Genomic DNA, 17,237 nt, shown 5'->3' with positions numbered 1-17,237 from the left:
ATATGTATCTAGATTTTTTTTTAAAAAATCCAATATGACAATAACTGTCTGAATTAGTCCATTTACAGTGTTGTGATTATTTACATTGTTGAATTTATTTTCCCTATCTTATTTTAGGAGTATTAATTACCCTGCCTTTTCTGTGTACTTGTTTCTTCCTATTGTAATTTCTATTGGGTTTCATAAAGTTGTTGTATTTTTTAAACCTCCCACCCCCCTCTACTTGGTTTGTAAACTATGTACATCCTATTTCTGTTCCTTTAGTGGTTATTGTCACATTTATACCATAAATTCTTGACTTAGGAAGTCCTCACCCTCTTAGGAATAATATAAGGAATGTCACTATTTCTACCAAGTTTCCAGTATTTAGTTCCACATTATTTTTATATATCCCTGAAGTTAATTTCTATTATTATATAATAAGCAGTTGTTATTACTGTCATTCAACTAGTGCTTACTCAGATTTATTTCATGTTTACCAACATCCTGGTTTGTTGCTGCTTCTTACATTTCTCAACTTTATTCTGAATTTACTTTCTGTCTTCTTAAACCACATCTGCTAGTAGTTAATTAGTGAGAGTATCTTATTAAGTTGAGCCACAAGATATTTGTGATTTTTGACAGTTTGTGACCTACAACCTATAATTCAACCTAATGGGAAACTCTCAGTCTTTGATCTCCCGGTACTTTGCTCTTATCATATTTTGTATCAGCTCATGGACAGACTTGTCTTACTTTATTTTATTTATTTATTTTTAAAGATTTTATTTATTTATTTGAGAAAGAATGAGAGAGATCACAGAGGGAGAGGGAGAAGCAGACTGCCTGCTGAGCAGAGAGCCCCACTTGGGACTGAGTCAATCCCAAGACCCTGGCACCATGACCTGAGCCGAAAGCAGACACTCAACCGACTGAGCCACCCAGGAGCCCCCAGACGTATCTTATTTTAGCCAGGGGTATTTCCCTTACTTCTTTAAGAGCTCACTGAGCCCCTTGACGGGCTCCCTGCTCAGCTGGGAGTCTGCTTCTCTCTCTCCCTCTGCTCCCCCTCACCCACATGTGCTCTCTCCCTTTCTCTCAAATAAATAAATAAAATCTTAAAAATGAAAAAGAAGAGCTCATTGAATTCATTTTATCTAGTACTTTTAGATAGTTTTAAATTGAGATTTTTTTTTCAAATTATTTACCTGTGAGATTGCCCCAGTGGCTCTCATTTGTTTTGATGCTGTTTGGCACAGTTTTATGACTCCTTTTTACCATCATTATTGATCTGAAATCATTAAAAATGCCTTTCTTATTCCCTTTAAATATCTAATATTTATATTGCCATTATTGCTTTGTTATTGTTTATATTTACCTGATGCATCTTTGCCCAGCTTCTTATTTTTAACACCATTTCTTTCTAAAGAGAAGCAGAGAGCAATTGAATGTTCTAGCAGAATATTTTACTGGAACTCATCATCTCTAGTATATTGAGTCATAGAAATTTTGAACAAATTGAGAAATCCAAGCAATGGCATATAGATGCCAAAATATCCCCTTAATATTGTCGAGGCTGAGTTGAGGACATGGCTAGGTTTAAAAAAAAAAAAAAAAAGAACCTGCTAGAATTAAACCAACTTAATCTCCCAAATTCTAAGCAGCAATGGGGCCAACCAGGTAAGCCTTACAGCATGAGGCCTGTGAAGGCCTGTGAAGAGGTCCCCAAAAGAAAAGATGGAAAGGTGAGCTAACCTTGCCTGATTTGTAATTCCAAAATTCCCTGATTGATTATTCTACTGTTCCTTGAGCGAAAAGGAGTTAAGAGATGGAGAGAAGCCAAGAATGATGCATCTCAGGTTGGAAAGAAATATCAGGAGTGTGGAAGAAAGCATTTTTAACAGGAAACAGTGAAGAGGAAAGTAATATTTGCTGAGTGTTTACCACCTTTGAATTTTGGCTACCCAATGTAAATTAATTGTTTTCATCACTCTTTACAAAACCAGCTGAGAGTATCATATTCCCTTTTACAGGTGACATAGAATTTAAGCATCTTGTTCAATGTATCACTCATATGTAGAAAATTAGAGGAAATTACTTCAGTTCCTTACCTCCTAAGGTAAGGTTATAAATGCAAAGCACTAATCATTCTACCCTAATGTTTCGTTTTTTCTAATTGTAGAGGTGCTTTTGATATTCAAAAACAGTTTGAGTTTCCTAAAAATGTCTCTGTAAATTCCACTGAATGTCTCCAAGTGCATTGTCAAGGATTCGAGACAAGTTTGGCTGAATGTACTTTTACTAAGAGAAGAACTAAAAATGACCAGGATTTTGCTGGTGTGGTTTGCTACACACACAATACAGGTTGGTAGAAGAGTTGCATGAAACTTCAAAACTTCCTTCAAAAATTGTTTATTGCATGCCACATCTGTAGTAAAAAAACATGATAGATACCCAATTGCAGTAATAGAGGCAAAATCATTTTGGGGGCTTTAGAACGTAAATTGGTGCTTTTCCTCTATTGTACATTTTTTGCATTCAAATATTACTTCTCTCCAGGTTCCTATATGGGGAGCAAAGTTGCCTGACTCCTCTTTGTTTGCTGAAACATCTGGATTAAAGTTAATACAACAAACATAAGTAATGCAAATATCAGAAGAAACTTCAATATTTCCTTTGAGAGGGCCAGCCTACACACTTCAAAATGTCTTTAAAATATTTAAGTGACCACAGTCTCAAGACAGTCACTGCCACTTTTCTCCTTGGTCCTGACACTGAAATATTTTAGTCACATGTATGGCTTTAAAGTCTAAACACTTTTTTGGTGCTTAAAAAAAAATACCATTAAAATATAAATGGCACTGCTCAAGTCATGGGATGGAAGTGAGGATTCCTGCAGCAGCACAAACGGAATGGGTGAGCACCCGTGCTTGCCAGTGTGAGCAAGGACCTATGGTCCCTGAGCCCCTTCCCCTAACCTCAGCAAGTACAGACCTCTGCAGTAAATACTGGTTTTCAGAGATACCAAAGGGACTCCATAAACCAGCTTTGGCATGTTTTCCTTACTAACCATATATATTATGTTGATGCTACCAATACGTTGTATATCATTTTCTATTTGATGCCTGACTTTATCTTAATGTCCTCATTCCAAATGTAATCAAGATGTCACCTACAACTCCATACATAAATTTCACAAAGAGAATTCCTAATTTACAGCTCCTCCAGCAAATGACTCCTTTCACTGTGTGAATGGGAAATACATTCCTCAAAAAAGAACCTGTAATGGTATCAACGACTGTGGAGACCTGAGTGACGAACTGTGCTGTACAGGTAGAAGATACGCCCACTAAATCTCAGATTCTATCCTATTGTATTTTAAGTATGAAAAAACAAAAATAAAAACCTTCTTCTATTTATGTTTGTGTAGGATGCCGAGGGAAAAGTTTCTTCTGTAAATCTGGGGTTTGTATTCCAAACAAACATAAATGCAACGGTGAGGTGGACTGTATTACAGGAGAGGATGAAGTTGGTTGTGAAGGTAATTATGGGTTTGTGTTATGTTTTTCTATGACTTGATATGGGGACCCAGAAACTTTCTTTTAGGTAAATTGTAATCTTAAGTGAGTATAGGGGAGTCTTAGTAAGAGTACTACTGAGTGGGCATTTGAAGAACTATGGAATGTTCATTTCTCAAATTTTCTTTTATTAAATACATTTGTTATTTCAGAACTTTTTATTAGTAAAGCTCCTACATAACAAAAATAGATTATGAGAACGAACCAATATGTGCCTCTCTCTCCCTTGAACAATTAGTAGTGTTTTGCCAGTTTTGTTCAGCTTGTTTGTTTGAGTACTTTAAAGCACACTTGAGATATCATGTCACTTCACCTAGATGCATTTCTTTTTTTTTTTTTTAAGATTTTATTTATTTATTTGACAGGCAGAGATCACAAGTGTGCAGAGAGGCAGGCAGAGACAAAGAAGGAAGCAGGCTTCCTACTGAGCAGAGAGCCCGATGTGGGGCTCGATCCCAGGACCCTGAGATCATGACCTGAGCAGAAGGCAGAGGCTTAACCCACTGAGCCACTCAGGCACCCCCCTAGATGCATTTCTAATGCTATACTTTATACATACACAAAATACTCTCATTAGTATTCCTAATAATAGTAATTCTCTAACACTGTTTAATAACAGCCCATGTTCAAGTTTTCCCAGCTGTCTCAAAAATATATTTTTTAAAAGATTTTATTTATTTATTTGAGAGAGAGAGTGAGCAGGAGGGAGACGGAGAGAGAGTCTGAACCAGACTCCAAGCTGAGCCCAGAGCCCAGAGCCCAATGGGGGGCTTAATCCCACAACTGTGAGATCATGACCTGAACTGAAACCAAGAGTCCTCAGATGCTTAACTGACTGATCCAGTCACGTACTCTTCTCAAAAACAATGTATTTGAATCAAGTTTCAAAAGAATCTAACATTGTATTTGATTGTTACGTTTTTAAAGAAGCTTTTATTCTTTAAGAGTTACCCACCTGGAAATACAGTAGTCCAATATCTTTGGGACACAGCAAAAGCAGTTCTAAGAGGGAAGTTTATGCCAATTCAGGCCTATTTCAAGAAAGAAGAAAAATCCCAAATAAATAATCTAACATTATATCTAAAAGGACTAGAAAAGGAAGAACTGAAAAGGCCCAAAGTTAGTAAAAGAAAGGAAATAATAAAGATTAGAATAGAAATAAATGAAATAAAGACTAAATTAAATTAAGTTAAATATGCCAATGAAACCAAGAGTTGGTTCTTTGAAAAGATAACCAAAACTGATAAATCTTTAGGCAGAGTCATTGAAATAAAAGAAAGAAGAGTCAAATAAATAAAATCAAAAATGAAAAAGGCAAAGTAACTGACACCATAGAAATACAAATATTATAAAAGACATTTATGAAAATGATATGGCAAAAAATTGGACAACCTAAAAGAAACTGAAAAATTCTTAGAGACATACAATTTTCCAAAACTAAATCAGGAATAAATAGAAAATCTGAACAGACTGATTACTGGTAATGAAATTGAATTGGTAATAAAAACAAAACAAAACAAAACAAAACAAAAACTCCCAACGAACAAAAGTTCAGTACCAAATGGCTTCATGGGTTAATTCCACCAAACACTTAAAGAAGAGTTAATATCTATTCTCAAACTGTTCCAAAAAGGAAGAGGTAGGAAAACTTTCAAATTCATTCTACAAGGCCGGCATTACCCTGATACCAAAACTAGACAAAGACACTACAAAAAAAAGAAAATTACACATCAATATCCCTAATGAACATAGGTGCAAAAGTCATCAACAAAATATTAACAAACCAAATTCAACATTACTTTAAAAGAATCATTCACCATGATCAAGTGGGATTTATTCCAGGGATGGTGATTCAATATCCTCTAATCAATCAGTATGCTATATCACATTAACAAAATGAAGGATGAAATATATTATCATCACAATAGATTCAAAATAAGAATTTGACAAAATTCAATATCCATTTCTTGAAAAAAAAACTCTCAACCAAGTGGGTTTAGAGGGAATATACTTCAACCTTTCAACAAAAGCCATATATGACAAACCTACAGCTAATATCATATTCAGTGGTGAAAATCTGAACACTTCCTCTAAAATCAGGAGCAAGACAAGGATGTCCACTATTGCCACTTTTGTTCAACATAGTACTGGAGTCCTAACAATCAGACAAGAAAGAAAGGAAGGAAGAAAGGAAGGAAGGAAGGGAGAGAGAGAGAGGAAAGAGAGGGAATTAAATTTGTAAAGAAAAATCTGTCACCATTTGCAAATGACATGATACTTTACATAGAAACTCTAGGGCTGTCTGGGTGGCTCAGTCAATTGAGCATTGAATTCTTGGTTAGGCTCAAGTCATGATCTTTTGGGTCTTGAGATGGAGCCCTGCATTGGGCTCTGAACTCAGTGGAGAGTCTGCTTGAAGATTCTCTCCCTCTGCCCCTCCCCCAAACAAATAAATAAATAATTTTAAAAAAAGATTTTATTTATTTACTTGACAGACAGAGATCACAAGCAGGCAGAGAGACAGGCAGAGAGAGAGAGGGGGAAGCAGGCTCCCCACCAAGTGGAGAGCCTGATGTGGGGCTCGATCCCAGGACCCTGAGATCACGACCTGAGCCAAAGGCAGAGGCTTAAACCACTGAGCCACCCAGGCACCCCGAAATAAATAATTTTTTTTTTAAAACAAAAACTAAAGACTGTACACACACACACACACACACAAAATAAGAACCAATAAATGAATTCAGTAAAATTGCAAGATACAAATTTAACATTCTGATATCAGTTGTGTTTTTATATACTAGTAACAAACCATCAGAGAAAGAAATTAAGATAACAATCACATTTACAATTGCACCAAAGGAATAAAATGCCTAGGAATAAATTTAACCAAGGAAGTGAAAGACTTACACTCTGAAAACTGTAAGACATTGATGAAAGAAATTGAAAGTGACACAAATAAATAGAAAGATATACCATGTTCATGGATTGGAAGAACAACTATTTTTAAAACATCCATATTATCCAGTAATCTACAGATTTCACATAATCCCTATCAAAATATCAATAGTATTTTTCACAGAGCTAGAGAAAAGAATCCTAAAATTTGTATGGAACCACAAAAAACCCTGAATAGCCAAAGCAAGCTTGAGAAAGAATAAAGCTGGAGGTATCAAAATCCTAGATTTCAAGATATACTACAAAGCTGTAGTAATCAAACAGCATGGTACTGGCACAAAAGCAGACACATAGATCAATAAAACAGGGTAGAAAGTCCACAAATAAATTGATGCTTACATGGTCAATTAACCTACAACAAAGGGAACAACAATACACAATCTAGAAAAGACAGTCTCTTCAATAAATGGTGTTGGGAAAGCTGGAAATGTACGTTCAAAAAAATGAAACTGGACCACTTTCTTTCACCATACACAAAATAAACTCAAATTGGTTTAAAGACCTAAATGTATGTTAGTTAATTGAATTTAAATTTAAAAAGAAAAGATCTAAATGTGAGATCTGAAACCATAAGACTCCTAAAAGAGAGCATAAGCAGTAACCTCTTGGGTGCCATAGCAACATTTTTCTAGATATGTCTCCTCAGGCGAGGGAAACAAAAGCAAAAATAAACTGTTGGGACTACAACAAAATTAAAAGCTCTTGCACACCAAAGAAAACCATCAAAATAAGTAGATGACCTATTGAATGGGAGAATATATTTGTGAATGATATATCTGATAGGGGGTTAATTTCCAAAATATATAAAAACTTATACAATTCAACACACACACACACAAACTTGATTAATAAATGGGCAGGACTGAATAGACATTTGTCCAAAGAAGGCATAGAGATGGCCAACAGACACATGAAAAGATGGTCAACATCCCTAATCATCAGGAAAATGTAAATCAAAACCACAGTGAGATACCACCTCACACTAGTCAGCTTGGTTAGTATCAAAAAGACAAGAAATAGTAAGTGTTGGCAAAGATGTGGAGAAAGAGAACCTTTATGCACTGTTGATGGGAAAGTAAGTTGGTGCAGCCACTATGGAAAACAGTATGGAGGATTCTCAAAAAAAAAAAAAAATTATATATATGTGTATAAAACTACCATATGATCCAGCAGCTCCACTACTGGGTATTTACCCAAAGAAAACAAAAACACAAATACAAAAAAGATTTATGCACCTCTATGTTTATTGCTGCATGATTTACAATAGCCAAGATATGGAAGCAACCTAAGGGTCCACTGACAAATGGATGGATAAAGAAGATGCAATACACACACACACACACACACACACACACACACACACACACACACACTGGAATATTACTCAGGTCATAAAAAAGAATGACATCTTTCCATTTGCAACAACATAATAAACCTAGAGAGTATTTTGCTAAGTCAAATAAGTCAGAGAAATACAAATACGATATGATTTCACTTACACATGGAAATTAAAAAACAAAACAAATGAACCAACAAAGAAAAGCAAAACAGATACGTAAATACAGACAACAAACTGGTGGCTGCTAGAGGCGGGTAGTGGGGAGAATGGGGGAATTAGTTGAAGGAGATTAAGAAGTACAAACTTCCAGTTATAAAATAAGAAAGTCATGGGATGAAAAGTACAGCATAGAGAGTATAGTCAATAATATTGTAAGGATGTTGCATGATGACACATAGTAACCACACTTGTTGTGGTCAGCATTGCATAATATATAGAATTGTTGAATCATGAGGTCATATATCTGAAACTAATATTATATGTCAACAATAGTTCAATTTTAAAAATGTTACTTACTGGGGCGCCTGGGTGGCTCAGTGGGTTGAGCCTCTGCCTTCGGCTAGGGTCGTGTTCTTGGGGTCCTGGGATCGAGCCCCCCATCGGGCTCCCTGCTTGGCGGGGAGCCTGCTTCTCCCTCTCTCTCTGCCTGTCTCTCTGTCTACTTGTGATCTCTCTCTCTGTCAAATAAATAAATAAAATCTTAAAAAAAAAAGTTACCTACAAATCCACCCCCAATTTTTTCATGCCATTGATTTTTAGAGAAACTTGATCATTTGCCTATAGGATGTTCCTTATTCTGGATTTATAGAGATTTGATTAGATACAAAGTTCAATATTTTAAGCAAGAATTCTTGATGGGTAGTGTTGTGTCCTTTTTACTACATAAAATGTCATGTTCTCTGGGTATCCCACTTCTAATGATGCTAAAATTGATCACTGGACCAGTTTGATCTTTCCTTTAAAAATTTCCCCCACAGCCTTTCATCTTAATGGTTTTTAGTGGCCTGTGTGATTGTTGCCTAGATCCAGTTTGTCAACAGGAACTGTAAGATGGTGAATTCTAAATCAGCATTCCTTCTGCATTTATTAACTGGTTTTCTATAGAGAACTTTCCTTTATCAGCTGTTTTGTTTCCATAAAATGCAATTCATAGAAGAAAGGAAACATAGTTTTTAATTTCTTCCCTTTACTTACCAAGTTTCAAAGCAATGTGTTAATGCTCTTTGTTTTTTGGTGCTCATTGAAAAGCCTCTGATGGTAAAAATACTTACTAGGTACCTACTCTGTGTCACACAGACCAACTTCTTGCTTACATCAGTGCTTTCTTGAAGTTATTATATTCATTAATTTTCTAAATGACTATTTATTAAGTTCTTACTATGTGTGTCAGGCCCTGTTCTTGAAAATAGAATCTAATTATTTTTATATTCCAAATGTGATTTAGAGCTAAGCATTAAATACATGGTATATATATATATAAATGAATTGATAATTACATTTTGTCACTGCCTGGTATTATTGGATTTTATTGAAGTCTTGTTTAGTTTCCTATTCGCATCAGTTCTTAAATGTAAAAGCACACTTTTTAGGATCTCAAATCATATTATTTCTTTTGAAGTTTATATAAGTAGTTGAGCAAAATACTTTTATGTCCATCAAATATAGTTAAAACCTTAGTAAAGAGAGGAGAGAGAAATTTCCAAACATCTTTTAGGGAGGAAGGCAGTAAGTCATGACTCTTGCTGGTGAAGCTTGAGAGTCATTCCCTCCTGGTTCATTGAGATAGGATTGGGACATACAACATGGAATATAAGTTGAAGGTGTACAACATAATGACTTGGCACACATATATTGAGAGACGATGACCACAGTAAGTTTAGTTAATATCCATCATGTCATATAGTTACAATTTTTATGTGTGTGTGTGATGAAAACATTTAGGATTTACTCCCTTAGCAACTCTCAAGTATACCATATAACCATGGTAACTCTAGTCACCGTGCTGTACATTACACCCCCAGCACTTACTGATCTGGAAGTTTGTACCTTTTGACCAGGTTCACGTAATTTCCCAGACCCCACCCCTGACCCTAATAACCACAATTTGATCTCTTTTTCGATGAGTTTGTTTTGTTAGATTCCACATATAAGTAGGACCATGCAGCATTTGTCTTCTGAAGTTCTATAGTTTGATTTCACTTTTTCAGTATAATGATATTTGGGGTTTCTTCTCCTCCTCTTCTGTCTGTTTTCCCTCCCTCTCCTTCTTCTGATTCAAAACTCTAAAGTTTAAGTTCAAAGAACACAATTTGTTAGCTTATCAGGGAGGAAAAAAAACCCACTATCAGGGAGTAACTATAACATAAAGCTTGCTTTTTTTATTTTTATTTTTTTTAAAGATTTTATTCATTTATTTGACAGAGATCACAAGTAGGCAGAGAGGCAGGGAGAGAGAGAGGAGGAAGCAGGCTCCCTGCTGAGCAGAGAACCGGATGCGGGGCTCGATCCCAGGACCCTGAGATCATGACCTGAGCTGAAGGCAGAGGCCTCAACCCACTGAGCCACCCAGGCACCCCAAAGCTTGCTTTTTTTAAAATCAACTTCTTAAATCCATATAAAAAATACATTAAGTCAACTGTCATTGTTACTTCAGTTTACCCTTCTTTAAAGTGAGCACCACCTTTTTGTATTTCAGTAATGGTTCTAATTTTTCCCTCTCTAAGCAAGAGCAAATGAGAGAAAAGATGTAAAATAAAAACATAAATATATTCATTGATCTTTCAGTGGACAGATCGGAATCACTAAACCAAAAGAAGTTTGGAGTATAACTTGATTTCACGTATCCTGGAAAGCCCACCTTTAATAAATATAAGTTTAAAAGAGTTATAAATTTATATAACTGTATAGTAAACTTGCTGTCCATATGTGTTCAAATATATCCAAAATATACACCTTTTTAAAACTCAAGTAAAAATTATTTCCTTGATATAATGAAATTGGTGTGTGTTTAAATGCAATATGAAACATCTGTTATGTGGTATTAAAAATCAAAGAAAGATGACATACTGTGATTCCCTTTTATCTTTGTAAAAAAATAAGTTGTTATACTATTTCTAAGATATTAATGATTGGTGTATATTTTATCCAGGTGAATATTATCTCTGCTATAATAAATGTTTTGTTTTATTTTTAGGAAATGGAAATTCTGAAATTAAAGGCCATCCTGAAATTAAAGGTAAATCCATTTTTATAAGAGAAAATTTATATTACGGAAATGAAAACAAGGATAAAGTTTTATAGTTTTATGATATATGTATATCATTTATATGGTATACATTTGTCTCAAAAATTATCCTCTGCTGTGGTAAATTTTTGGGTTTTTTCTATGGGGCTTTTTACATGTGGCTCGAGGTAAAAATTCTGTTGAATTCTTGGAATATTGCAGCAGAATTGAAGCAAACAAAGCAACTGTTGTCTTCTTATATATATATTTTAAAGATTTGTTTATTTTAGCGAGACAGTGTATATGAGAGAGAGTGTGAACTTGGGGAGGGGCACAGGGAGAGAGAGAGAGAGAATCTTAAGCAAATTCCCCGCTGAGCATGGAGCCTGATGCAGGGCTCTGTCTCATGATCCCGAGATCATGACCTGAACAGAAATCAAGAGTCAGATGTTTAACCCACTGAGCCACCCAGGTACTCCTCTTCTTATATTTTAATGTAACTATTAATTGCACATGTTATGACCACGTGTTAGCAATTACTCAGCTTTCTCGTTAGTGTAGGCAGAGAGGCCTTTTTAGTGTCAGCTCAGTACTCTCTCAGTCAGTGTTAGTAACTGTTCCCTACCTTATGTAAGGACTTTGTGAATCAGAGTTGAAAAAGCAGCTTTCCTTCTCTGACCCAAGCATTTTGCCTATTCTAAATGCAGAAAACCACAGCACCATGGGTCTCACCATTCATTTGTCCTAACAGACACATCCGGTTGGTGCGTGCAAAATTTCTCCATAGTTCATCCTGAGCCTTCACAATAATCTAGGTATAGAAAGGAAATAAGATGGTGTGCTTTGAGGATTTCTACTGTCCTTTTTAAACAGACGACAGGTTTTTGGATACCTGGGTGGCTCAGTGGGTTAAGCATCCAACCCTTGATTTTGGCTCAAGTCACAATCTCAGAGTGGCCACTCAAGCCCATGTCTGTGGAGCCTGTCTGTTTAAGATTCTCTCTCTCTGCCCCTCCCCCACTTGTGCTCACCCATGCATGTGCATGTAATTTCTCTCTCTCTCATAAATCAATCAATCAATCAATATAGGACAGGTTTTAAGATAGAAAGTTATGATCAAAGTTTAAATAATTTTAATTATTTGATTTTTCTTATGAACACAACCATAAACATTGGAACTTTTTGTTTTATTTTAGAAGAGACACAATTTTTGACCGCTAATATGGATGAAGGTAAATTAAAATTATTCTTTTTTACTAGTGCTTCCCTGGTTAACATTTGCATTTTAATGTTGTGTGTGTATGTATGTATGCATGTATATGTAATTAATTCAAGCAACAATTACCTTTGCTATCAATGTAAATAGAAAAAAATAACATTACTCTTCTCCTTATCACTTTTAAGAAAAACAAACATAAATGCTCCACATCACTCGGCATCAGAGAAATACAAATCAAAACCACAATGAGATACCACCTCACACCAGTCAGAATGGCTAAAATTAACAAGTCAGGAAATGACAGATGCTGGCGAGGATGCGGAGAAAGGGGAACCCTCCTACACTGTTGGTGGGAATGCAAGCTGGTGCAACCACTCTGGAAAACAGCATGGAGGTTCCTTAAAAAGTTGAAAATAGAGCTACCCTATGACCCAGCAATTGCACTACTGGGTATTTACCCTAAAGATACAAACATAGTGATCCAAAGGGGCACGTGCACCTGAATGTTTATAGCAGCAATGTCCACAATAGCCAAACTGTGGAAAGAACCTAGATGTCCATCAACAGATGAATGGTTAAAGATGATGTGGTATATATATACAATGGAATACTATGTAGCCATCAAAAGAAATGAAATCTTGCCATTTGTGACAATGTGGATGGAACTGGAGGGTATTATGCTTAGCAAAATAAGTCAATTGAAGAAAGACAACTATCATATGATCTCCCTGATATGAGGAAGTGGAGATGCCATGTGGGGGACTTGCGGGTAGGAAAAGAATAAATGAAACAAGATGGGATCAGGAGGGAGACAAACCATAAGAGCCTCTCAATCTCACAAAACAAACTGAGGGTTGCTGGGGGGAGGGGGGTGGGGAGAGGGTGGTGGGGTTATGGATATTGGGGAGGGTATTGGCTATGGTGAGTGCTGTGAAGTGTGTAAACCTGGTGATTCACAGACCTGTACCCCTGGGGCTAATAATACATTATATGTTTATTAAAAAAATTTAAAAAATGAGTTAATTCGCAAGGCTAATTTTGAAGTGAAAACAACATTTTAGACCTACATAATGTTTTTTTATTTGCTATGAGTTTTGTCATATCAGTTTTGTCAAAAACAACCAGATTTCGAGCATGACCCATGAAAATGTTTAAACCTTCAGTTAGCCTCTTTCTGCCCCACCCATGTACCTTCAGGCAGAACTTCAGAGAATTGAGCCAATTTTCATATTAAGCTAGAATTTTTTTTATTATGTTATGTTAGTCACCATACAGTACATCTTTAGTTTTTGATATACTGTTCCATGATTCATTGTTTGCGTATAACACCCAGTGCTCCATGCAGTACTTGCCCTCCTTAATACCCATCACCAGGCCAACCCATCCCCCACTCCCCTCCCCTCTAAAATCCTCAGTTTGTTTCTCGGGAGTCCACAGTCTCTCATGGTTCATATCCCCCTCCGATTTCCCTTCCCCCTTCATTTTTCCCTACCTTCTCCTAATGTCTTCCAATATGTCCCACAAATAAATGAACTATATGATAATTGCCTTTCTCCGCTTGACTTATTTCACTTCTTATAATCTCCTCCAGTCCCATCCTTGTTGATAAGCCAGAATTTTTAAACAAGGTCAATAGTACCAATTAATATCTAAAATAATTTATTAATCAATCCAGCCTGTTTTGTTTTAGCAGTGACTTTGCTGTTTTGGTGGCAAAAATAATCAAGAAGTAATGGGTTCAAAATCATAATGATACAATCTCTTCCTTTCTTGAAGAAAGAAAACGGATAAAGTCTTTTCTCCCTAAAGTGTCCTGTGGAGTTAAAGACAGTGTGCCCATTCGAAGGAAACGAGTTGTAGGAGGAAAGCCAGCACACATGGTAAACCTGTTACTTCCCAGGAGTAGCCCAAGTTTGAAAAACAAAGAAAGGTGGGGGAGATATGTAATGATAAGAGACTGGGACTTTTGCAATGGACATATCTTAGAGCCACCTGTCTATCACCATCTGGTAGAATGGCAGTGACCACACTAATGTCTCACTAATGTCTCTTACAGGGTGACTTTCCATGGCAGGTGGCAATTAAGGAAAATCAGAAAATCAAATGTGGAGGAATTTATATTGGAGGGTGTTGGATTTTGACTGCTGCACACTGTCTCAGGTAAAAATGTCTCCAAAAAGATTTTGGATTCCCTGAAATAATGAAAGTGTGTAATAGAGATTGTGGCAGATGCTAGATAAAAACATGTGACAAATTCCACTCTCTTGACAGCTAAATCCCCTCCAGTATTCATGACTGGAACCCCAGAGACCATCCCCCTAGAACCTACTGTGGTCTTCCCTCCCAGATCAAATTATGATCCCAGATGGCAAGGTCAGATCAAAACCAGAGGTACCAAGTTATGTCACGTGACTCATTTGCAGGATGGGAAAGCAAGTAGATACTCTTTACATTTTGTAGAGTTAGGACCAAACTGTTGAGAAGAGTTTATGACTGAAAAGTTGATAAAGAGATGTTGCTAACCGGGCATTTTCTCTGGTCTCTTTTCAACAAGGATGTTATTTAAAGAGCCACATGCATTTAAAGTCTTCAAATGCACAAAACTTTTTGGCCCCTTCCAGAGACCCTTACATGTATTTGATATGTGTTCCAGACAGTAAAGGAATTTCTCTAAACTCTGAGCTAATTGTCTCACCTGCTGCTCTAGCACTGGCTTGCTCGTCTTCTGCTTGTGTGCGTCCCTGATGTCTCTTCTTCCCATAAGGAGACCAATCATATGGGATTACAACTCCACTTATGTCCTTATTTAAACTTTATTACCTCTTTAAAGACTCTCCCCAAATCTAGTCATGTTGGGGGTTAGGTCTTCAACATATGAACTTTGGGGGAACACAATTCAGTCCATACCAGTGGCTAAAGGGCAACACACAAAAGGTATTGATAACAAGTTAAGGTCAGCAGGAGGACAGAGTTTGGGATTCCAGTCTCAGTTCTGATCTCTCGAATGAATGAAACATCCTCTGTTGAGCACCTCTTCCAGACCAGATAATGTGTGTGGCACTTTCACATATGTTATTTTGTTTTAATATTCTTAACAGTCCTAAGAGGTAAATGTCAGTCTTCCCATTTTGTGGATTAGCAGACGGAGACTGAGAAGTTATATAACTTGGCTATAGTTATACTTCTAGTCAGCAGCAGAAACATAGTTGTCAGTACCATCTGTCATTGTACAATACTTTTGCAATATCGCTGACTATATTCTCTATGCTGTATGTTAATCCCCTTGGCTTATTTACTTTATAGCTAGAAGATTGTACTTCCTAATCCTCTTCACCTATTTTGCCCTATTTAATATATGTTTGCCCATATTAATATATGTTATTTCTCCATTTATCTATCAATAGATGCTTAGGTTCTTTCCATATCTTGGTTGTTATAAATAATGCTGCAGTGAACATAAGAGGCATATATGCCTTTAAATTGGTTTTCATTTTCTTTGGGTAAATACTCAAAAGCAGAATCGCTGGATCACATCGCAGTTCTATTTTTAGCTTTTTGAGGAACCTCTGTACTGTTTTCCTTAGTGGCTGTACCAATTTACATTCCCACCAACAGGGCACAAGTGTTCCCTTTTCTTGAAGTCCTGGCCAACACTTGTTATTTCTTGTCTTTTTGATACTAGCCATTCTGATGGTTTTGATTTGCATTTCCCTGATGATTAAAGATGTTGAGCGTCTTTTCATGTGTCTGTTGACCATCTGTATGTCTCTGTATATCGTTGGGAAAATGTCTATTCAAGAACTCTGCCCATTTTTTAGTTTTTTTTTTAAGTCGTATAAGTTCTATGTATATATTAGATATTAACTCCTTGTCAGATTTAGGATTTGCAAATTTCTTCTTCCATTCAGTAAGTTCTCTCTTTGTTGTGTTGACAGTTTCCTTCATCATACAAAAGGTTTTTAAGTTTAATATAATCCCATGTTTATTTTAGCTTGTATATTCTTAGCTCCTTTGTCATAGGTTAATTGACCTTATATGTGTGTGAGATTTTCTCTGGGCTCTCTACACTATTCCATCAATTTATGTGTATGTTTTCAGGCCAGTACCACAGTATGTTGATTATTATAGCTTCGTAGTATAGTTCAAAATCAGGGAATTTGATACTTCCAGCTTTGTTCTTCTTTCTCAAGATTGCTGAAACTTTTGGGGGTCTTTTGTGGTTCCATACAAAGTTCAGGATTCTTTGTTCTAGGTCTATGAAAAATACCATTGGTTTTTTAATTTAAAAAATCACATTAAATGTGTAGATTGCTTTGGGTAGTCTAGACATTTTAAAAATATTGGTTCTTCCAATCCACATGGTATTTCTTTCCATTTATTTGTGTCACTTCCAATTTCTTTCATCAATGTCCTATAGTCTTTCACTTAAATTTATTCCTAGGTATTTTACTCTTTTTGATGCAATTTTAGATAGAATTATTTTTTTCTGGTAGTTCATTATTAATGTATAGAAACAATATCTGTATGTTAATTTTGTACCCTGCAATTTTACCAAATTCATTTATCAGTTCTAATAGTTTTCTGGTGGCATCTTCAGAGTTTTCTATATGTATTATCATGCCATCAACAGATAGTGATAGTTTTATTTATTCCTTATCATTTTGGATGCCTTTTATTTCTTTTATTTTTTTTCTCTTTTTCTTTCTTTCTTTCTTTTCTTTTTTTTTTTTTTTTTTGTCTGATTGCTGCAGGTAGAACATCCAATACTATGTGAAATACAAGCGGCAAAGTGGGCATCCTTGTCTTGTTTCTGAACTTAGGGGAAGAGCTTTCACCAGTGTGTATGTTAACTACAGATTTGTCATCTGTAGCCTTTATTACACTGAGGTACATTTCTTCTGTATCCCCTTTGATGAGAGTGTTTATCATAAGTGAGTGTTGAAT

At 35.9% G+C, this 17,237-nt stretch overlaps 1 protein-coding gene across 1 annotated transcript in view; it reads left to right on the top strand.

The window, feature by feature from the left end:
* CFI (complement factor I) overlaps positions 1 to 17,237 on the top strand; it is a 48,602-nt gene that overhangs the window by 18,428 nt on the left and 12,937 nt on the right. The window contains exons 5-11 of the mRNA XM_080797501.1: positions 2,162 to 2,343; positions 3,199 to 3,312; positions 3,410 to 3,520; positions 11,045 to 11,086; positions 12,271 to 12,306; positions 14,070 to 14,173; positions 14,350 to 14,453. Of these exons, the coding sequence (XP_080653627.1) occupies positions 2,162 to 2,343; positions 3,199 to 3,312; positions 3,410 to 3,520; positions 11,045 to 11,086; positions 12,271 to 12,306; positions 14,070 to 14,173; positions 14,350 to 14,453 (693 nt within the window). The remainder of the gene's footprint in view (positions 1 to 2,161; positions 2,344 to 3,198; positions 3,313 to 3,409; positions 3,521 to 11,044; positions 11,087 to 12,270; positions 12,307 to 14,069; positions 14,174 to 14,349; positions 14,454 to 17,237) is intronic.

Source organism: Martes martes (assembly GCF_963455335.1).
Source record: "Martes martes genome assembly, chromosome: 2".
Classification (NCBI taxonomy): domain Eukaryota; kingdom Metazoa; phylum Chordata; class Mammalia; order Carnivora; family Mustelidae; genus Martes; species Martes martes.
Note: the sequence above shows the minus strand (reverse complement) of the source record. Positions and strands in the feature narration are given on the sequence as shown.